This window comes from Helianthus annuus, chromosome 16, assembly GCF_002127325.2.
Source record: "Helianthus annuus cultivar XRQ/B chromosome 16, HanXRQr2.0-SUNRISE, whole genome shotgun sequence".
NCBI lineage: Eukaryota > Viridiplantae > Streptophyta > Magnoliopsida > Asterales > Asteraceae > Helianthus > Helianthus annuus.
In genome coordinates, this window is record NC_035448.2 from 160,356,190 (window position 1) to 160,379,254 (window position 23,065).

General features: G+C 38.7%; 1 protein-coding gene and 1 long non-coding RNA gene across 10 annotated transcripts; one reads left to right on the forward strand and one right to left on the reverse strand.

Moving 5' to 3' along the window:
* Positions 1 to 2,667: 2,667 nt before the first annotated feature.
* Positions 2,668 to 16,201, reverse strand: LOC110918547. Its single transcript, XM_022162853.2, has 4 exons — positions 16,198 to 16,201; positions 16,019 to 16,099; positions 3,163 to 4,248; positions 2,668 to 3,049 (listed from the first exon to the last, which is right to left on the reverse strand). Exons 3-4 carry the CDS (start codon positions 4,244 to 4,246, stop codon positions 2,988 to 2,990), a joined length of 1,146 nt encoding a protein of 381 aa, XP_022018545.1. The 5' UTR covers positions 4,247 to 4,248; positions 16,019 to 16,099; positions 16,198 to 16,201; the 3' UTR covers positions 2,668 to 2,987.
* Positions 16,202 to 16,931: 730 nt separating this feature from the next.
* Positions 16,932 to 21,444, forward strand: LOC110918548. 9 transcript variants are annotated; one of them, XR_002581396.2, is made up of 12 exons: positions 16,932 to 17,238; positions 17,669 to 17,830; positions 17,981 to 18,074; positions 18,161 to 18,229; positions 18,352 to 18,403; positions 18,514 to 18,564; positions 18,665 to 18,751; positions 18,967 to 19,091; positions 19,712 to 19,772; positions 20,158 to 20,756; positions 20,846 to 21,049; positions 21,141 to 21,444. It is a non-coding gene; the product is annotated as an uncharacterized LOC110918548 (long non-coding RNA). The 9 variants fall into 9 exon arrangements; XR_004884466.1 differs by lacking the exon at positions 19,712 to 19,772 and having other exon boundaries at positions 20,158 to 20,365; positions 20,504 to 20,756; XR_002581398.2 differs by having other exon boundaries at positions 18,967 to 19,018.
* Positions 21,445 to 23,065: the final 1,621 nt, after the last annotated feature.

Consider the following 23,065-nt stretch of genomic DNA (forward strand, 5'->3'; position numbering starts at 1 on the left):
CTCGAAAGATAGAACACAGGCTTCGAAGGATATTCGAAGGATGGGTATCTGTCGAGCCTCCTTGATCGAAAGATTATCTTTCGATGTCGAAGGATGTCTTTCGAAGAGCTCTGACACAACTGAAAAGGTGACAGGTTGGTGAAAAAGGTGACAGGTTGGTGTACCAACTTTCGGCAGAAAGGATGTTCTGCACACGATTTTTCACCAACTTTTTGACTTTCAAACAAGATTTCCCAAAAAGGCAAATCTTATCCAACAAGTCCAGTCACCGGAGATAACCGGAATCTTGGCCGGAAAATTCAAAGTCACTTAAAAAAACAAGTTTTCAAGTTACCCAACCCAACCTAGAACACTCCCGAAGGTTTAGAACTCGTTTTTCAGTTTTAAGATGCAAGAAAAACCACCAAAACGGGTGCTAAACCTAGTGTCCAAACACACCAAGAACTTGAACAAACCCGGTTTTAAACAAGGTAAAGAGCCACGGCTCTGATACCACTTGTAGGTCCCTTTCCGGAGGATGACGAACCTAAACCTTGTTATACAAACTCACTAGCGAGTGCGGAATCCAAGCTAGCAAGCAAACCGGGATGAAGCAAGTATAAACACAACACACAAGGTTCACCGATTAACACCAATGTATTAATACGTATGAAGGTTTCGGTTACAAGCACAATGTTTACAAATCTAACTTGCAAACTCTCAAAGTGTGTGTGTGTGTTTCGGACAGAATGCTCTCAAGAATACTCTCTCTCTCTTTCTGTGTGCATCTGCTTTCTCAGTTGAACACACTGCATGGGTATATATATACCCAGCATCTGATGTCTGGTCCGAAGGATCCAATAGATGATCGAAGGATCATCTATCGATGACAAAGCTGTCGAAGGATCCACAAATACTTCGAAGGATTGCATATCCTTCGAAGTCTAACAGTATCCTTCGTAGCCTATCTTTCGATGTCATCAAAGGATCTACAATATCCTTCGATTAGCTATCCTTCGACACAGAACATCTTACAACATTTTACAAACTGTTGTCCAAGTCAAACCGGAGGATGGTTGACTTTGTCAACTTACAACAATAACAAGGACATCGTTTACATCGTGACCGAATACAGACATCGTGACCGAATACAGACAAAGTACAGACACAAGTGCACCAACATCAACACAGATCTATTATGTGAAAGACATCCACCAAAATCTATGTGAAACAGTAAGCAATCCACAATCAAAAGTAAATACGCACACGCAACAAATCAGAAAATCTAGAACACGTTACTTTTAAAAGTCAATCCATAATCAATTCAATAAAAACCGTTAAAAGATCCAAACATAAATTAAACCATCATCAAATCTAGGTAGTATCTAAAATTTAGCCAAGAATCATGATGTTCAAAACAAACAAAACAAGTCTAAAACAAGAATTCATCGTAAAGTATTGAAAACGTGAAAATAAGGAACACCGGGAGATAAAACCCGAAAGATCTTCACTCTCACGATCCAAGCTTCAACCGATTGATTCCGGTTAGGCAAAATACTCCAGAATGCTCAAAATCACCTCCAAAATTCATCCTAGGGTTTCTTGATTCGTAATCAGAGTTGTGTTCAGTTTCTTGGAAATCCCATCATCAAAACCCTAATTTTTCCGGAGTTACTACCCATCGCGTGACGCCTAGGGGGGGTAGCGTCACGCGGCCCCTCCCTCTTCTATTTTATTATCTTTTAATTCAATTCAATTTCCAGCTTTTCCCGACGCGCGTACGAATCCTGATTTTCTTCCAAACTGCTCGGTTTTACTCGTTTTTCAACAATTTAAGCTACGGGACCTGAAATCAAAGCTTAACATCAGCAGTATCACAGTTCTAACCTAAACTAGACTCTAAACGACTGAAAACTGACCGAAATATACACTATAAACATATGTACTTTGCAGTACATCAATATATATATATATATATTATAGTTCGTAAAAGCCATCGTATCTTGTGTCTAGGCCCATTTTGAAGAATAGTATTATTTTTCTAAGTATAATATATTTTAAATTTTTTCATTTTGCGCTTTTTTCCTGAGGCCCTCCTCGCTATTTTGCGTTTTGCGTCTAGGCCCTAGGCGAGGCCTATGCGCCTTGATTGCGCCTAGCGCCTTTAATAATTAGGATATATATATATACACACACTTGATTTGTGAGTCACTTTTGGACAATGATGCATTTTTTTGCAACTTTAGAACAATGAGGCAAATTTTTAAACCGGTTTAGTTGATGCCTTTGTTATATTTCAAGTCAAGACGTATTTAGTTGTTTCCTTTAGTACATGAAGTACCATACTATTTTTTCTTTGTTATTTTTGAAGTCAATTAATATTTTTTTTAAGTCAATGTGTGCTAAAAAAGAGGCACCCGACATGATTTGGTTAGGGATGTCCTTTTTTACATATTCAGGTGCGCTGGTATTTCTGCTAAGAAAGAGGCACCCGTTAATTTCTTAACAGACCCGTTGGAAGGGAGATCTACCCTTCGACCAGCCGACATTCTGGTCTTTGGATGGGTAGGAGGAAAACACGCCTGTGTAGATCTAACAGGGGTTTCCCCGCTTGTGAGCTTAGGGAGTAGTGTTTTCACAGTGGGTCAGATGTATGCAAGGTAACTGATCTATTTGTTTTCAATCATTGTATAGATATGATTGGTTTTATCTAGACAGGGAACAAGCATCAGACCTATTTGCATTCGTCTCTGATAGAGCTGATTCAAGATGGCAATTCTCCAAGAATTTCAAAGGGAAAGAGAGAGTTTTCGGATTAATTTCTCCAGTACATAATTTAAATACACAAAAAGAAAGTTAACTACACCCTAACATCTACGAATTCATGCATGCAGTAACAGAAATCATGGAAAACATAAACTTGTTCTCTTTTACAGACTAACTTTGACATGATCTTGACTGAGATGGACAACCCTTGTCACCCGACTTCCACTTGATTTGTGCTGTTGTCAATCTTCCAGCCTTGCAAGCCCACTGGTGGTGGGTGGCTCAGAGACGGTATAATGTTGGGCTGCATCAACATCCCAAGTACATATTAGTCATAGATATAGTAGCAGTGGTTTATTATACATGTGTGTTGCTCAATTCCGTCATACTAATTTAAAAAATGAAGAGAGAACTAACCAGACTCGTTACCAATCAAGCAATCGTGTGGGAAGTACCACATTTTCTTTAAACATGTTCTGCTTTTCTTACTTTGCCCGTTCCCGTTGGAGTACATAAGTCTCTCGTACTGTGTCCAAGGGTATGCCCACGTATCTGGTTTAATAGCAGCAGCAGACTTGAAATTACATAAAAAAACTGTATACTCTCCTATTGTACTTTTTGAATCCACCCATTTCATTTCCCCAAAATCAACTTCAACAGACTCATTCACATCTCCTGATGCATTCACCACATAAAGGTTGTCACTTGAACTTACAAATTCCAGCACTGATGGATTCACCACATCTCCTGATGCATTCACCACATAAAGGTCGTCACTTGAACTTACAAAATGCAGCACATTATTGCGTGACAGCCATGGAAAATCCTTCATTTCGAGTACGGTCAAGGTGGGCTCTGGAGTAAGACTCAGTTCACATAAATCATTGTCCCAGTCTATCGTATATATCTTTCCCTTGAAAAAATGTAAATCATGGATATTGCAACTGGATATTACATAATACCACCCACCTTGTTCACCAGGTAAAGAGAAAGCTATTCTACGTGAAAATATGGGGTCGATTACCACAAGCACCCACCCGGACATTGATGGTGAAAAGACAAGAATACACCTGATATGTTTTGGAATAGTATACATACAAAAGGGGAATCCTCGGAAACGAAGTTCTTTCCTTGTGAAGGGATTCACAAGCCAAAAATCACAGGTTCTCGTCTCGAAAAAAATCAAGTAACCACAAGTTATCCCAACACAAATCATGTCATAGTTGGAATCGGGAATGGTGGTTTTCAGTTTTCTCCTTAGGTAGTCCTCTAAGTAAAACTTTTTCTCATTCAAATGAGAAGAGATGGACAAATACATGGGTTGTTTAGCCAACATAAATTTATTCCAGTTAGAGACCGCAAGTGATCTCCATGACTTGCAAACACCACCAAAAGCAATAAAATCAACTAATCCTAACTGCATCATAATTAAAAACCAAAGATCAAGATCAAGGTTTGACCATACTGGACCATCTTTCTTCAGTTTTCTAGCATTGGCCATTCCTGCACTTGCAAAAGAACAATTATAATATGCAAAAAATGTCAACCAGGAACAAGTACATAAAGAAACTTCACTCCGCAAATCTATCAAATCTTACAAAAGGCATCAAGCATACATTTGTGATTTTCTTTTGGGGGATGGGCGTTGATTTCTAACCAACTCCAAAAAAGAAAGCTAGAAAAAAACTGCCATTTACAGTGAAATCAAGTAAACTACTAAATCTTTCATGTGAGAATCCAGGTGTTAAATGAGTTGATTCATCCTACAGATCACAACATCTCATTTTGTAAATTAAATAACGCCTTCAGTATCTAAATTAACAGATCGTTACACGTAGAATCAATTAAGTGTAAAAATTCAAATCATCTCAGATTAGGTCACAAAAAAAAAGTGTAGGTCCCTTTTTCGCGGAGGATTACGAACCTAAACCTTGTTATACAAACCTACTAGCGAGTGCGGAATCCAAGCTAGCAAGCAAACCGAGTTAGTAGCAAGTAGAGAAACAAACACACAAGTTCACCGATTAACACAACTTGTATTAATGCAATGAGGGTTCGGTTACAAGCTCAATGTTTACAGAAGTGTTCTATAAACTCTCAAAGTGTGTGAGTGTTTCGGACAGGATGCTCTCAACTCTCTATCTCTCGGTGTGACTATCTGTGTGCATCTGTCTTCTGTCCTCAACACTGCATGGGTATATATACCCATATACAGCAGGTCTTCTCGAAGGATTCGATAGATGGTCCGAAGGATCATCTTTCGGATACAATGCTTTCGAAGGATAAGCAGGGACCTCGAAGGATCATCCTTCGAGGACCACCAGTCGAAGCATATCTTTCGAGGTGATCGAAGGATCTACATTATCCTTCGATCACTCAACCTTCGAGCCAGACAACTTTCAACAAGTTTACTTACTGTTGACTGAGTCAAACCAGGAGGACGGTTGACTTGGTCAACTTACATGACTTACAAGGACATCGTTTACATCGTGACTGAATACAGACAAAGTACAGACACAAGTGCACCAACAAACTCCCCCTTGGCTGTAGCTTTGTCTTTATCTTCTATGGTTGTAGACTCGTCTCGAACTTCGACGGTCTTGGGTCTTCGAGTTCTCAAAACTCTGATGTCCTTTCAAGTCTTCAATGTCGGAGGATCTTCAAAGTCTTCACGTCTTGAAAGCAGAGAGTGTATCAACAAACTACCCGTATCATGTAGGAAGTGTGTTGACAAACTCCCCCTTAACATAAGCTCCCCCTTGAGTTATGCTCGTGAATGGACTTTATCTTTATGAAGTGAGATCCTTGTGGTGTTGATGATGGCCAGCAGCAACTCGATCATCTTCATCAGTTGAGCGCCTTCTCGTTGTGTCTTCATTCCAAAGCTTGTCATCGACCATGTTCTCCTAGCCTTTAGAATCTGCACATGCAAGAAATCTAAACGCGTAATGAGAACAACTGCTTGGAACATAGTATAAGCAAATGACACACGAATGACCATATCACAATCAAACACCGTCCGACAGTTTGAAAGTTCAATAAATTTGTCAATTTTAAGTCTTTAACTTTCAAGCATGCAAATTTCGACCGTTTATGAAGATTTAGTCAGTTCGGTTTTCAGTCAGGTTTCAGGTAACGAAGACTTGAGCTCCAACATCGTACGATCGAAAATAAAGCAGAAATAAAATCTTTTTGGCTTTTATAAAGTTTATATTAAAACACTCCTAAAATCTTTTTGGTATTTTTGAAAGTAAAAGACAACAAGTTAAAATCCTTTGAGTGTTATCAAACGACATCACCGCTAATGTCGTGCTGATATGCACCAAACGACGAAACTGTTTAAAAGAAGAACAATAAAGGTTAAGCAGTAAATAAATATATACAAACATTCTTTTTGCGAGTTTCGAGGGTAAGAGAATCATATCAGTGTACGGTCATGCCAAAACACTCTTGTTGTTCAGTTAGTTAATATTAAGATAAGCATCCTATAACAATTATCGGTATTGTTGTCCACTTAAGCTCAACTTATCAGATGTAATCATGTTTAGAGGATACGTTAATGTATGATTTATACTTACCGACCGGTGTTCATCCACATCACGACACATTCCCGTATCAAGGTATGCACGAGAGTTCATCTTACCGGTGAGTATACCGATTATCATCTGTTTGACCGTATAAAATGTGAGATACTCACTTATTTTGATTTGAAAACAAGTCCTATGTGATATAATCACTTATTGATGAGGAACTTGATTTTCGTATGCATGAGGGCACAGGTGCAAGTCCGTGAACAGGTCAGTACTTCCGTACAGCAGAGAGACGAACTTGACACCCGGATAAATGTGATATTTTATCACTTATTTGATTTGGACATGTGATTGTTTATCACTTATTGAGGTCGAATGCAGTATGCAATATGTACACGTATGTATAGTATCATGGAAGATCTAGACTTGCGTCCCCGTTATTTTTCGGTAAAAGATACAACCATGATACCCAGATGATAAGCAGCATAAAGACCGAATATCTCAGAACCTCGGCAATCTGTCAAACGAAATTTCGGTACTAAGACCATATGCCAATGAATGGTTCCCACCTGGTCTTCAGTCGATTAAGATTTATATCACCCTGCACACTTTAAAATGATTGTGAGCCTACCGATACATCTTATATAGAGCTGCTTATCGTTTTGCATTTAAGATTTGAAGAGGTTTGGATAGACCACTGATGCACTATCATTTTCTCTTTTGCTCTCCAGGAAACTCATTTTTGTTTTTCTATTGTTTTTGTGTTTTTGAAATTTTTCGATGTTTTTGTATTTTCCGATTTTTGGATTTACTCCCCCTAAAATCAACAAACTAAGATAAATTTAAAAACACAAAGGTATTTACAAAAATGATTTTCCGATGTTGGTTTTACTGTTGCTTGACCTTAATGCCGTTTACCAATAATAAGAAATCAAATCTAGATTTGTCAAAAGCTTTGGTAAATAAGTCGGCACGTTGGTCATCGGTGTGGACCTTAACAACATCGATTAGCCTTTTCTCAAAGCAATCACGTATGAAGTGATATTTGATTTCGATGTGTTTGGTCTTTGAATGCTGCACAGGATTTCTAGTGATATCTAAAGCAGCAGAATTATCAACGTAAATAGGAGTAGTTGGGAATTCAAAACCGTAGTCCCGCAATTGTTGCTGGATCCAAAGAACTTGTGAGCAACAACTTGAGGCAGCAATGTATTCAGCTTCGCATGTTGATGTAGCCACACACGTCTGCTTCTTGCACTGCCATGTGACTAGGCGATTTCCTAAAAACTGACATCCAGCCGTTGTGGATTTGCCGTCGATTTTACATCCGCCAAAATCAGAATCACTGAATGCGACCAAGTCAAAGTTATTATCCCTAGGATACCACAGACCGGTGTCGGGGTAAGCCTTCAAATAACGAAAAATCCTTTTGACAGCTGCAAGATGTGAGGCCTTCGGATTAACTTGATATCTGGCAAGTAGGCACGTTGGGTACATTATATCTGGCCTTGATGCTGTGAGATACATAAGGGATCCGATCATCGCGCGATAGTATGAAGGGCTAACAGGTTCACCCTTCAAGTCAGGAGTAATTCCGTGATTAGTCGGCAGTGGGGTACCAATGGGCGTTGCATCGGACATCTGGAAACGGCTCAAGATGTCTCCAACATATACAGTCTTATGGATGAATATCCCAGACTCCGTTTGTTGCACTTGTAGGCCCAAAAAGAAATTCATTTCCCCCATAGCACTCATCTCGAACTTATCCTGCATGATGCGCTCGAAATTCCTACACAAAACATCATTAGTAGAACCAAAAATAATATCATCAACATATACCTGAACCAGAAGAAGATCTCCATCTTGTTCTTTGATAAAGAGAGTACAATCGATAAGACCTCTTCGAAAACCGTTCTCCAGCAGATATGTAGATAAGGTTGCATACCAAGCTCGTGGCGCTTGATGAAGACCATAGAGAGCTTTGTTGAGCAACCAAACCCTATCAGGATGGACAGGATCTTCAAAACCTGGAGGCTGTTCGACATATACCTCTTCTTCAACCACACCATGTAGAAATGCACTTTTGACGTCCATCTGGTAAACCTTGAATCCTTTGAATGAGGCATAAGCCAGAAAGATCCGAATAGCTTCCAGACGTGCAACTGGTGCATAGACTTCGTTGTAGTCGATCCCTTCTATCTGACGAAAACCTTGAACGACTAAACGAGCTTTGTTTCGAATAACCACTCCACGGTCGTCTTTCTTGCATTTGAAGACCCATCGAGTGCCAATCTTCTTGTAGTTCTCAGGCTTTTCAACAAGCTTCCAAACACCAAGCTTGTGAAATTGCTGTAATTCTTCCTGCATGGCTTCAACCCAAGCACTATCTTTCAAAGCTTCTTTCCACGATTTTGGTTCTTCTTGTGACACGTAACACGCGAAGGACCAGTCATTTTGTTGACCAGATTCTCTTATAGCTGAATACAAACCAGCATTCCGATTGTTTCTCAGCTGATTACGCGTCTGCACACCGCGATGGACATCTCCTATGATATTCTGCTGGGGATGGGTATCATGAATCCTCATTTCAGGATTATCCGGTACGCGAGCATTGATACCCAAATTATTCAGATTAAGATCGACAACCAACTCCACACCAGGAATGTGGTTAGAGGTGGATGCATTTCCTTCAGCAGTATCTATATTCTGCGTATGAGGTGTATCACCGGAAGCACCTTGAACAGGAGCAGCTGGAGCTGAAGATCCTTCAGCTGCATCATGATATTCATCATCTTCAGAAGAGTCATTATAGTCAGCAGCATCTTCAAAAACCTCATTTTGAACCATATTGTTGACAGACGTAGAAGCTTGAGGGTCAACAACAATAGGTCTAACCAAGGGCGAGACAGCAGCGTTGTCACTTTCCAACAACATTCGAGCCGCTGCTGATTCTTCGTCAAAGGTTGGCAGATTGAAGGAGTCAAATAGCCCATCATAATCGAACATCCACGGATCACCCGGAGCCCTAACAGGACTCGTGTACCTTTGAACCCTAACTTCGCTCCAAAGCTCAATCTTTTTGGTAGCTAGATTCCAAACACGAAAATTCGGAGTAGCATATCCAAGGAAGAAACCCTCGATAGCTTTTGCACCAAACTTTCCATCCGGTTCAATCATAGTACACGGAGCACCAAACGGTTCAAGGTAAGAAAGATCCGGTTTCCTTCTCTGAAGGAGTTCGAAGCAAGTCTTGCCATGTCTCTTAACTGTAAGAACTCTGTTCAACGTGTAGCATGCAGCCGATACAGCCTCTCCCCAGAATTGAATAGGGAGTTCCGACTCTACTAACATTGTTCTTGCAGTTTCTATGATCGTCCGATTCTTCCTCTCAGCGACACCATTTTGTTGTGGAGTATAACGAGAACTGTACTCATGAAGAATGCCTTTAGAAGTACAAAACTCATCCATAACTTGATTCTTGAATTCAGTTCCATTGTCGCTTCGGATCCTTTTCACTTTCAACGTATAGAGATTCTCCAACATTGTAAGAAGATCCTTGAGGATGCCAGGAGTTTCACTTTTGTGTGCCATAAAAGATACCCAAGAAAATCTAGAGTAGTCATCAGTAACTACTAAACAATAAGCATCACCAAACGTTGTCTTGTGCTTCATAGGTCCAAAAAGGTCCATATGAAGACGTTCGAGAGGCATGCTGACAGTGTTGATTTTCTTCAAAGGGTGAGACTTCTTCGTTTGCTTCCCCTTTTGGCACGAGACACAGATATCTTGTAGATGAAAACTTCTTACAGGCACACCATTCACAAGATTATTTTTCACCAAATGGTTCATCTTTCTCAAGTGAATGTGTCCCATTCTTCTGTGCCAAGATATAGACTCCTTTTCTGTGGCTTTTGAGACAAAACAAGTAACTTGTGCAGATGTTGTAATCGCCTGGCTCATGTCGAGAATATAGAGATCATTAACTCTCGGAGCCGATAAGAGAATCCATTCTTGTGGAATTTTGAATCCAGGTTTCAGCACATAGCAGCCAGCGTCATCAAAAATCACTGAGAACTTTTTATCGCAGATTTGCGACACACTGAGAAGATTGTGATCAATTTGCTTCACATAATTGATCTTATCAAAACACACGATGCCATTGGAGATACTTCCTTCTCCAGTGATGTACCCGCCTTTATCACCCGCAAAAGCAACATACCCTCCTCTGATATTTCTCACGTCGTACAGGAGCCGTAAGTCGCCAGTCATGTGCCTGGATGCTCCACTATCAACAATCCAATGACTATTAATAGTTCCTCCTAGAACATCCTGCACATGTCAAATAAACACATCAGTTGAGAATGGGGACCCAAGCCTTAGTGGTCTTGGGTCGTCCCTTAGCATCACGATACGTAAGCTCTATCTCTTGATGGTTTTCAAGAACAACCGCTCCCCCTGAATTGTCACCCGACTTAGGTAACCAAGTTTGTCTGTGTCCACCAGTTTTTGAAGATTCTGGTTTTACAGGTTGTGACACTCTTGGTTCCTTTTGTACTGTTTTAACTTCAGATTTTAAAGCTTTTTCAACAGTTTTTATGTTCTTACGTCGTTGTTTAGTTTCTTGTTCTTTTACAGTTTGTTTATCTTGTTTAGGTGAAACTGACCGACGTTGAGGGTGAACTGTTTCAGGTGGAGTTTTCTCAACAACTTTCTTCTTTGGAGCATTTGGGCAATTTCTGATAATGTGCCCAATTTCTCCACATTTGAAACAAGTTCTCCTTTCAACAGACTTAGGAGAACTTGATCGACCACCAGATGTTGAGCCTGTAGAACCTGAGGTACTTGCTCTTTCATCACACCCGTTTGTGTGTTGGGTGTAATTGTTATCACTGTTTCTTTTCAAAATCTTGACTTGTTGTACAAAATCAGTGTTTGATTTGTTTTCAAAAGTCTCAATTTTATCTGTACCTTTTGATGCTACAAACTTAACATCTTTTCCTTTCTTCACGTAACGAGCTCCTTTTGATTCAACTTTAGCCTTTGGATTTGGAGCTCGTTGTTGTTGTTTACCCTTAGAAGCAGTCGGTTGTTGATTGGTTGGAGATTTTTGATTACCAAATTGTTTCCTAATTCTCAGCCTTAGGAATTGGATCACATTGTGTTACCACAATTCCCGGAAGTGTTTTTCCCAAAAATTTGTTTGTATTGTCTTCAAAGACTTTATCAATCAAAGATTTATTTACATTTTTAATTGGAAAAACATGATCTGAGTAGATTTTATTATCTCCAACCAAAGTGTACAACACATTACTGCTTTTAACAGTAGACACACCTGTCTTATCAACCTTGACAGGATCAATCACTTGCTTCCAAACAGATGGAACCTCAGGAGTATCAGGATCACAGAGGATGTGATTCTCTCGTGGAATATCTACTCCTTTCATCTTGCTAAGTGATTTATCCTGATCACTTACAGCCACATCTGATTCATCATCCGATGTCTCATAGTCCTCGATAATTGGAGGACTTTGCTTCATGGATGGTGAAGCTTCTTGTTCGTTAGAGGCTGTGTTTGAAGAATTGTCCGGTTTGAACCCAAGGCCAGTAGTAAACTCCTCAACATCAAGAGGCACACTGGGTTCATACCGAGGCATTTCTTCCTCATCAGGCATCTTGGTATAGTTGTTCATCAAGGGGGGCGGACATTTGTTATACCCTATGCCTTTCTGGTTTCCTTTTAGTTGTTGAACATCGATGATGTGATCAAGCACAAATCGGGAGTTAGAATAACTATCCAATTTCTGTTTGATCGCATCATGTTCGCATTGGGCAATGGCTAATTGTTTTTTAGTTTCTTCCACAGTGTTAATATATTCATTTATACTCACTTGCTTGTGGTAAACTACTTTGTTAACCTCGGACACATTTTTCTTTAAAGTTTCTATTACAGATTTAAATTCCTTTTCATTCCGGGTTAAAGCCATGTTTGCCTCTTTGCATTTCGATAGTTCAATAACCAAATTCTGGTTATGACTATGAAGCTTTTCTGATTCAAGCTTCATCTCTGCACATGATTTACAAATAATAGGAGCAGGAGGTTCAGAAGTTACCTGACTAGTAGAGGCTGAGCCGTTTGCCATAAAGGCAGATTGAAAAGAAAAAGCTCCATCTTCAGAAAATAGCTTTTCCATTTCCGTTGATGTAGCAGCAGCCTTCCTGATCAGAATTGATTTCTGACATTTAAGCTCATCAGCTTCATTCAGTAGCTCCTGAATATCATCATCTCCTTCTTCATTCACATCAGGCTCTGAGTGATTATCCCCAGAAACAGAGCCTTCTTCATCCGAACTGCCAGAATAACCAGAACTGTCATCGCTCCCAGAAGATTCTTCTTTTTGAACCTGCTCGATGACCTTAGCATACAGTGCAGTTCCACTTCCCTGATCACCTTCACCAAACTGAACTGACCAGTCACATCCTTCATCAGCTTGAACAGCCAAAGCCCGATTGTGATTGGTAGTTCCAGGCTGTCCCTGATTGTTGTTCACTGCCACCATTCTCCTCTCACGGTTTTCTTGTTGGGCATTCACATTCGTCTGATTTCTGAAAGGGTTGTGATTGCCGTGTTTTGTTGGTCGAGTGCACTCACGTTTAAAGTGCCCTTTCTCGCCACAGTTAAAGCACGTGACGGCATTAATATCAAACCCATACTTCGTGTTTTTCTTTCCTTCCAACGAAGTTCTTCCAGTTCGTGCCATGAAATCTTTTGCCCTTCTAACCGCACTAGCAAAAGCCCATTTAATATCTATCAACTCCATTTCTTCCTTGTCGATCTGATCATAATCTTCATTGGTCATGCTGATGTTTCCAAGCTGACCTGCTACCAAACCACAGTATGCACTGACCATGGTGTTGATAATTTCCATATGTTCCTTAGCAACTTCAATGCTAAGGTGTGAAAGATTTGAGTTGTCGACTCGGATTGTGTGATGACTTTGGGGTTGAGGTTGAGGATTGCTTGTATAGTGAGCTTGCTGTTGTTGTTGTTGAGGTTGTGGTTGTGGCTGTGTTGGAACAGGAATATAGGACCTTGGATCGAATTGAGGTTGTGGTGGAGCAGCCGTTGACTGAGGAAACGGAAAGGAACTTGAACTTGTATTGGACACAAATGCAGTCTGCAGCTTAGGTTGCTGTTGCTGAGCTGCAGCAGATCTTGCCAAAACATCGAATCCTGGAAGATACATTTCCGTATTCTGAGGAGCTGGAGCACGCCTTGCTTTCCTAATCTCTTCATCATTCTTATGTTCCAGCTTTTGAATGAACTCATAGATGTTGACTTGATCTAGAGTTCCAGTATGCTTCAACAGTTCAATGAAGGAACTCCACTTTGGAGGTAAGGCGTCAGCAAATCTACTCACCATTTCTTGTTGAGTAGCGACAACTCCATAAGCACACATCTCACTAATCAAATGATAGAAACGTGTGATCATATCATTCAGAGTCTCGTTTTCCAAAAACTGAAAAGACTCAAACTCTTTCTTCAACAAATCATGCCGAGATTTTCGAGCAGCTGCATTGCCTTCTCCTCTAGCAACTAAGGCATCCCACAATGCTTTCGTGGTCTTGCAATAAGAGAACTGATGGTAGATGTCTTTGTTGAGTGCTTGAGTAAGTGTGGCAAAGGCCTTTTTCTCCAATTCATAAGCCTTCTTGTCATTTTCAAGCATATTTGCATAACCCTCTGAAGTTGACGCAGCAGTTTCAAGATTAGTATTAAACGCATTGATGAAACACGTCCAAAGATCAGTGCTTTGCCCTTGAACATATGTGTGAAAACGGTTTTTCCATGATGGAAAATCGTTCATATGGTTCAACTTAGGTGGACGATTGTTGCTGCCAGTTTCACTTTCACTAATCAGAAGGTTCTGAAGACTTTGACTTTGATTGGATACCAAAGCCCATTGACTTGGACTGATTGATGGCTGTGGTACCATACTCTTTGCCCAATCTGCAGCAGTGACTAACTCTTGATTGTTTCGTGAGTCCAAACTCCAATCCCATGGACTTGTACAGCTCATTTTGATCAAATAAAAATACCAAACCTACACACCACAAACTGTTAAGTGTAAAACAGATAAGGATTGAAAGGTCCAACCTGTTCGAAAGATCAATACTTGTTCGAATGATCAACAGGGTTCGAAAGATCCTTGTTGAGTTTCGAACAAAAACTTCGAAGGATGACTTCGATAGATTGACTTATATGAAGGATCCTTATCTATCGAAAGATGATTTCGAAAGATTCTCCTTATGTTTCGAACACAGGTCTCGAAAGATGACACTATGAAAGATCCTTATCTTTCGACCAACTATCACGAAAGATTCACAGTTCGAAAGATCCTTATCTTTCGAATACTGGTCTCGAAAAATTCACAATGAGAGATCCTTATCTTTCGAGATGAATCCTTATCTTTCGGACTACTATCTTTCGAAAAGATTCCAGAAACGAAGGATAACCCTTAGACTTCGAATGACTACTCGAAGGATGCTAATCTTTCGAGCTGTCCCCAATCGAAAGGTGATCTTTCGAAATCGAAAGATATCCTTCGAAAGCTTTCTGACACAACTGACACGAGGTTGACGGTTAGGTGGGAAAGGTGATGGGTTGGTGCACAACTTTCGGTAGAAGGTATGTGCAGACCTGACTTTTCACCAACTTTTTGGATATTCAAAAAGTTTACCCAAAATGGACACAACCCTATCCAGAACAGTCACCGGAGATACCACCGGAAAAATGATCGGAAAATTCAAAGTTTCACAAAAACGATTTTTATGTTACCCAAACCGACCCCGAACACTCCCGATAGGTTTAGTATCCGTTTTTTCAGTTTCAAAATGCAAGGAAACTACCAAAAACGGGTGCTAAACCAAGTGTTCAAACACACCAAGAAACTCGAACAAACCGGTTTTAAACAAGGTAAAGAGCGAGGCTCTGATACCACTTGTAGGTCCCTTTTTCGCGGAGGATTACGAACCTAAACCTTGTTATACAAACCTACTAGCGAGTGCGGAATCCAAGCTAGCAAGCAAACCGAGTTAGTAGCAAGTAGAGAAACAAACACACAAGTTCACCGATTAACACAACTTGTATTAATGCAATGAGGGTTCGGTTACAAGCTCAATGTTTACAGAAGTGTTCTATAAACTCTCAAAGTGTGTGAGTGTTTCGGACAGGATGCTCTCAACTCTCTATCTCTCGGTGTGACTATCTGTGTGCATCTGTCTTCTGTCCTCAACACTGCATGGGTATATATACCCATATACAGCAGGTCTTCTCGAAGGATTCGATAGATGGTCCGAAGGATCATCTTTCGGATACAATGCTTTCGAAGGATAAGCAGGGACCTCGAAGGATCATCCTTCGAGGACCACCAGTCGAAGCATATCTTTCGAGGTGATCGAAGGATCTACATTATCCTTCGATCACTCAACCTTCGAGCCAGACAACTTTCAACAAGTTTACTTACTGTTGACTGAGTCAAACCAGGAGGACGGTTGACTTGGTCAACTTACATGACTTACAAGGACATCGTTTACATCGTGACTGAATACAGACAAAGTACAGACACAAGTGCACCAACAAAAAGTCGAGGCAAAAAATTGACAAAAAGAACAGATTTCTACACTGAATTTAACAAAAAAAATAAAAATCAAATTTGGTAACAATTAAAGTAGCCATGTTATACCTGCAAATCTAAAATCGCAAAGGCACGGCACCGGCGTTGAGAGAGGAGTTGGGGTAGGCGATGTACTCGAGGCAATTGACACTAGCGAGGAGGCACAATAGAAATGAAATATAAGTGTGTTAAATGGAAAATGGGTGCTAAAAGTAGTGTTATATTTCAATGAGAAATTACAACAATACCCCTTAAAAAATGAAGTGCAAGCGCACGTGATTTCACATGTGATCATTGTGCCTCCGCTACACAGTCCATAAGGTATGTGTATGTTTAAATTCCTGTATGCATTTTGCATAACAATAAACGTTATCCAAGGTAAAGCATACTTCTACAACACCTCACACAACATTTTTATAGAGTAGAAATGAGTTCAGACTATATAAGAAATGATCAAACAATGAAGTGGTCAATCAAATCCTAAAGGCTCCAATACCAATCATAGAAGAGTTATATTATATATTTCCCAGCAAAGATCAAGATATGACCAGTACTTTATTATAATGAATCTAATGTGTATATAATGAACTGTCAAACTAGAATAGAATGTTTATGAATGTCAATATGATTTATTCAACTGTCAAATATTTTATTATAACAAGTACTTAAGCATATGATGTGCTAATATATCATAACATCTCAATAACAGATATGTACATTCAAAGAGGAAATCAGGATTAAGAAAAGTAGTCAACATTGTTAAAGATATATATTATCATTGTCAGTTTTAATACTTTAGTTTTATAATTTTACATTAATTTTGCTTGTTTCGTGTGTTGCAAGGATATTTGGGCTTAGCTATATTTCTGCTTGGGCTGTAGCCGTTTGGGCCTGGCTTTGGGACTTGCTGGAGGTGCGAAGGCCCTGCTAGGGTTATTGTGCATATATATTGATGTTTGGTTGGTGAGAGGTCATCATTTCTCATCTCATCTACTTTTTCTTACAAACTTTGTCTGCCCTTTTCTTGCAAGTTGTTCGTAAGAATTATTAGGGTTCTTATTTACTTCAGTTTATCATCTCTTTGATGATTTTGGTTCTTATCAGTCAATCTGTGATGACTGATTCTCTTGTACTTTGAGATTATTGGTAATAAAGCTGTTGGTTCTGGAGTTAAAGTTCAATATATTTTGAGTTTTCTGATAAACATCATATTAAAAAAAAAAAAGAAACATACCTGTTACATGATTGGATTCACAGCAGGAAACAAACAGCACAAGCTCTCCATCAAGGTAAATGAATCATAAACACTTGGCTGAATAAAGGATAAATAAATACAGACAACTACAGTAACAACTAAACACACAATCCATTTATTAGAATATAAACTAGATATATATATATATATATATATATATATATATATATATATATATATATATACTATATTAATAAGCATATCCAAAGGACTTCTTAAGGTCATAAATTTTTTTTTAAAACACCCCTAAAGCAGAATGTACAAGTCTTTTAAACACTATAAAATATCACTTTCCACTTATACCCTTATTAACTCAAACAAAAACACACATATCATCATCCTACCGTCCATCACTATCATGATCCTATCCTACCGTCCATTAACTCCACACGGATCATGATCCCCACAGCTGTACTACATCCCTACTTTTGTACAGCTTTTGTGTAATTTGAATTTTGAAACAGGGTTCAACATCGATTTGAGGATTTGGCTCCATCTTCTCTCTTTCTCATGTATATTGAACGGCTCCATCTTTTCTCTCTTTCTCAGAACACCACCGATTTGAAGATTAAATCTGTGAGATATGACGTCGAATAATTTCGTTCTTCCGATTCAACAACCATCAGGTTTGTGTTTTTGAATCTGAGTATCCGTGAGTTTTGGAACAATAATTACGATTTTTGAGGTCTAGGGTTTCAGTATCCATGAGTTTTGGAACAATAATTACGATTTTTAGATCTAGGGTTTCATAACTCACCAAATCGGGCATCGTGTAGTTTATAGGGAATCAAGTCTGCTAAGATCGGTGGCTACGAAGAAGAGTTCCCGCTGTAGATGGTGATTGAGGTAGGTTCTGACAGACAAACTGAGGTATGTCCGGCGACCTCCTTTTGATTTGTTTAGGTCACACGCTTTAGTTATTGAATCTGATGTTTGTGTTTGTTTTAAACTTGCAGATCTAGGGTTTTACTTTAACTTTTGGATTTTATTTAACCACAATTCGTGAACCAAATGGGATAAATGCGGTTAGTTTAATGAACATGGTGCTCAGAAATATATTCAAGTTAAAGGGGTGTACTTATAAAAGTTTTTATTGTGATTTTTGAACCATTATATGGGATTCTTATGCAAATAATTGCAAATGTAGGCTTAAGTAATGGTAGAGGTTTCCCACCAGCGCACTCTTTTTAACTTTGATGGTATGGTTTAACTTTGACGCTTTTATGATTTAATAGGTTGTACCTTTATTTCCAGTTATATAACTTCCAGTTATATTTTCTTACAAATCATGGTTCTTATGCATATGTAGATGGGGTATCAACATATCGATTGTGCCCAAGTGTATGGCAACGAGAAGGAGGTACACAGTTTCTTGCTTCTGTACACCATAATTCTTGTTTTTCGCTTCCAAATTAAGCAAAATGTTGTTAAGAAAAACATTCAAATTTGATGTCTTTCAGACTGGGTTAGTTTTGAAGAGGCTCTTTCAAGAAAAATGATGTCAAAAAAAAAACGTGAAGATTTGTTGATTACCCCTCTAAGCTCTGGTTCGTCAAATTCCTTGATATCTAAATATATTTATATATATCCATACGTTCCTGGTAATATTTAGTTATTAAGTTAGAGGTGTAGAAATCTTGCTTTATGATTCAATAACTCAAATTTGGCGTCTATTGTTCAGAAATCTTGCTTTATGATTATGTGTTGTTTATTTTGATTTGATTGGTTGATTTGGAATTACATTTTGAGTTTTGATGTATAGGTTGCAGAGTAAACCATCAGTTAACTACTCTGAGAATCATTGTCAAAACCGGGTAAAGATGGTGATGAATTAAGTTTGTAAATGACGCTTTGTTGAGTCACAAAAGCAACACAGAAAAGAGTCGGGTAATGTTTTAAAGTGGATAATTTTATCATGGGTTGGGTTGGGTTGTGGTCGTTTTAATAAACTGGATGTATTTGCGTTGGGTTGGGTTGGGTTGTGGTCGTATGTATTTGGGTTGGGTTGGGTTGGGTTGGGTTGTGGTCGTATGTATTTGCGTTGGGTTGGGTTGGGTTGGGTTGGGTTGTGGTCGTATCGTTTTAAAAAGAAACGGATTTTTATAAACCGGTTTCAACCCAACCCGAAACAACCGGTTTCCTCATCACGCATCGAAAACCGATTTAAAAAGGACTGTTTTTTTACAGTTTAAATAAAACCGGTTCTTATAACTTTTAAGTGATTTTTTTAGTAAATTGTTTGTTCTAATCCAAAAAATGTATATATGTAGAAAAATCGGTCTTTTTTTTTTAATTACAGGTTTGAAGCCTGACCCAAATCGATCCGTATCAATTAGGATCTTAAGGCGATCAAACTGGTTTAAAACCGACCCTGTTAAAAAAACGATCTTTTTATCAACAAAAAACCGGTTCCGTTAAAAAACTGGTTCGGTTTGAAAAAAAAACAATTTGTATCGAATTGGCTTATTTGGCGTTATGAAAAAGAGACACTAGAATACCTCCTGCAGGGATTGTGTGCTGCTTTCAGAAAGCAAGAATACAGGAACATCATAAAGCCCCCACACATATGTAATGATGTTTGTTGATTGTTGAATGCTATGTGTTTGTTGATTCTATACTTCGATTTATTTTTTGTTTTACTAGACGATATCTTCGGGGCAAATTTAATATTGTGATCTATGATTTTCATTTCAAGTTTGGTACCGGTTATAAGAAGTTTTTTGTATGGTGCTATTTGAAGTAAAAATTTAATATTTCTGCATAATTGAAGTAAAAATCGCTAGGTGTTATTTGTAGAAAGGTGTGTACTCTATGGGGTATAGCCCGAGTTGACCCATTTACCCGTAAACTGATCAAAATTCCCAGCTCTTGTTTAATACTTCTGTATAAGTGTATTGAGATTCTTTTTTGGTTACTGTCGTTTGATAAATGACGTGGCTCTTTCTTAAACCAGGGAAGTGTTTCGGTCCAGGTGCACATATGCATGGAACCGATGAGGTTTGGTATGACGATGCGTCACAGGAAGCCATTGAAAACCGGCCCAATAGGCCTTCTGACCCGCCAAGAATGTTTCATTTGGGCGCTGTTGGGCGGGTCAACACTTTTCACCCACCCGGCGATGACAATATTTACAGCTTAGAACTCCGGTAACTTTTAAGCAGGTAACACCTTTCCTAAGGAGGGCGTTTGAATTTGTCAAACACTTTTGACATCTGATTATTACAATTTTAGACAATAAAATAACATCTAAACACTATTTTTTGAGTAAAATTCCAATTTTGTCCCTGAGGTTTGGCCAGTTTTGCGACTTTTTCCTCGAGCGGTTATTACCGGTTACGGTTTCGGTTAATAACCGGTTACGTCAATCACTATCGGCGTCGGTGCAACGTTTCTGACCCGCCAAGAATGCTGCATTTGGGCGGGTTAACACGCTTCACCCACCCGACGATGATAATATTTACAACTTGGAACTCCGATAACTTTTAAGCTGGTAACATCTTCCTAAGGAGTGCAGATATTGCTGGACCTGAATCTGCACTAAATAACCACAAAGTTAGTATTAGTACAACTTCGAATCCAACTTTATTGCATCTATGCAGTTAGTTACGTTGTTAACGAATAGATACGGTTTAATGTTGCAGGTTAGTCTTTTCTTCACTGAGTCGCCAACAAGCCCGTTTCTAAGATGCGTTGACATCGAGTTAGTTTCGAAGCTATACCATGCTAAAGGAACGGTGGTTTGCATTGAAGGAATGTTTGCTACACCTCTGAACCAGAAGGCTCTTGCGCTTGTTGCTCACATCATTCTACACTCTGCAACCAAATATCTCGGTGGTCACAATGATGTAAGCATTTATCTTTTATCAAATTTGGTTCTCACTCGCATCGAGAATAATCTAGCATGTGCGTTTAGTTTGGATAATCGTTTGTTAACAGGGATCTTAGCCAAGCGAAGAGGGCCAAATACGGGATACTGGACAATTTGGTTCGATTCAGCTTTGGAGACGAAGACTATGAGGATCTGGAAGCTGATGTTCTCAAGGCTTTGGAGGCGATATAATAGACGTGATTCACTTGCGTGTTTGTTTGTTCTTTTTATTATTTTTTTGTGTTGCTGAATCATGATCATGATTGTTTGTAGTTGAGCACTTGCTGAGTGCTCCTACTACCATTCTGTTTTTTGTTTTTGACGTTGTAATAAGTTATATAGAGCAATTTAAAAGCAAGATTCTGCTCCATCTATCACTTTGTTCCAAGATGTACACTCATGTTCGACCCATTACGGTCTACGGATCAGTCAAATTATGATATCAAATTGATCTAATTAGGCATGCTTTAGAAAGCGGTTTTGAGGTTTTTTTTTTTAAATTAACAAATCATTTGACTGTAAATTAACATTTTGAAAATAATCAAAACTGACCTTTATTTTATAAAGTTGGTTGAAGATTGACGTTTAGAATATGTGGTTATTTTGAAATTTAATGCATGTTTTTAAAAATAAAAACTTGTGCTACTTTCTCAAATGATAATAGTTTGTGTTAACATTGAGTTTTTTTTTAATAGGGTTTAGCAATAGGGTTGAACTTGGTTTGAGAGCTCAACCTGGTCTCAGCCCAACCCGAGCTGGTTTCATAGGGTTGTGCTTTACAAACCATCAACCCGGCAACCCGGTTTGACTTTTTTAAGCTTCACCCCAAACCGGTTTGAACGCGGGTTGGGTTCAAACCCTGACCCGATTTGTGCACCTCTATTTTGTATGATAAGATACTTTGTATTTGATCTTTTGTTTAATTCCCACAAGGGGTTTTCCCAAGATTTATTGGGTTTTCTTCTGAATTGTTGTATAGACATTATTGTCTAATAGAGATGAATATGATCGGGTAATTCCGCTGGTTGCACGATGATACTACAGTGGCTTTTGATCCAAGTTTGCTGTTAAATTGGGTCGATTTTAAATTCTAAATGATTATGTTTATGATAAATATTTTCTCATTCGTGTGTTAATTAATTGTACTGAGGCAATAGTTACCTATAGTAGTTGATAACTTTAATGTTAAATTATCATTCATTTATAAAATACAATACGAATAAGAAATCTAATAGAAGTATCATGCAATACGTCACGAGAGGATTAATAAACTAACATAAACGTAGATCGCGTTGTAAATTGTCTCTCCCGCCGCATCGCACGGGTTTCCTACTAGATTTTAGTTATGACCCAACTGAACTGAACCTTCTCATGCACACCCTTAGAATTACTGACAAGTGTTGTGTTTTCCGTTGCATCGCGAATTTGATTTTGGTTGTGGATCAAAACCGAACCGTCCCATACATAGCCTTACTCACCAACCTAAGTAATTTGTTTCCCGCCGCATCGCGCGGGTAAACGACTAGTATATATATATATATATTAGATAGTATAAGTTTTATTATTAGAATATCATTATTATGTTATTATTGTTTATTATAAGTTTTGGCAGTTACGCTTATAATCTGCGGTGTATATATGTGATACATGTATTGACAATATTTTTTACCAAGTTCGAATACAATCGTATTTCCCCTTCAAAGATTCGAAACCCTAATTTCATATCTTACATATTCTGCCAATTCCAATCAACAAAGTGGTATCAGGGCCACAAAGATTCACGCATAAGGAATTTTTCTTCGATCTGTTCTTAATTTTTCCGTTTACGCTAAACCACCATCATTATGGCAACATCGAATGGAGGAATTCAAACTCAAATTCCAAAATTACTAGGGCAAAATTACTATCATTGGCATATCCAAATGAAAGTTTTACTGGAATCACAAGATCTCTGGTCAATCATCGAAGATGGATATAATGAAATTCCTGCCAA

Coding starts and splice junctions, on each gene's coding strand:
- LOC110918547 (XM_022162853.2), bottom strand. CDS start 4,246: ATGGCCAATGCTAGAAAACTGAAGAAAGATGGTCCAGTATGGTCAAAC. Junction 3,050..3,162: donor CTTGATTGGTAACGAGTCTG/GTTAGTTCTCTC, acceptor ATGTTGATGCAG/CCCAACATTATACCGTCTCT.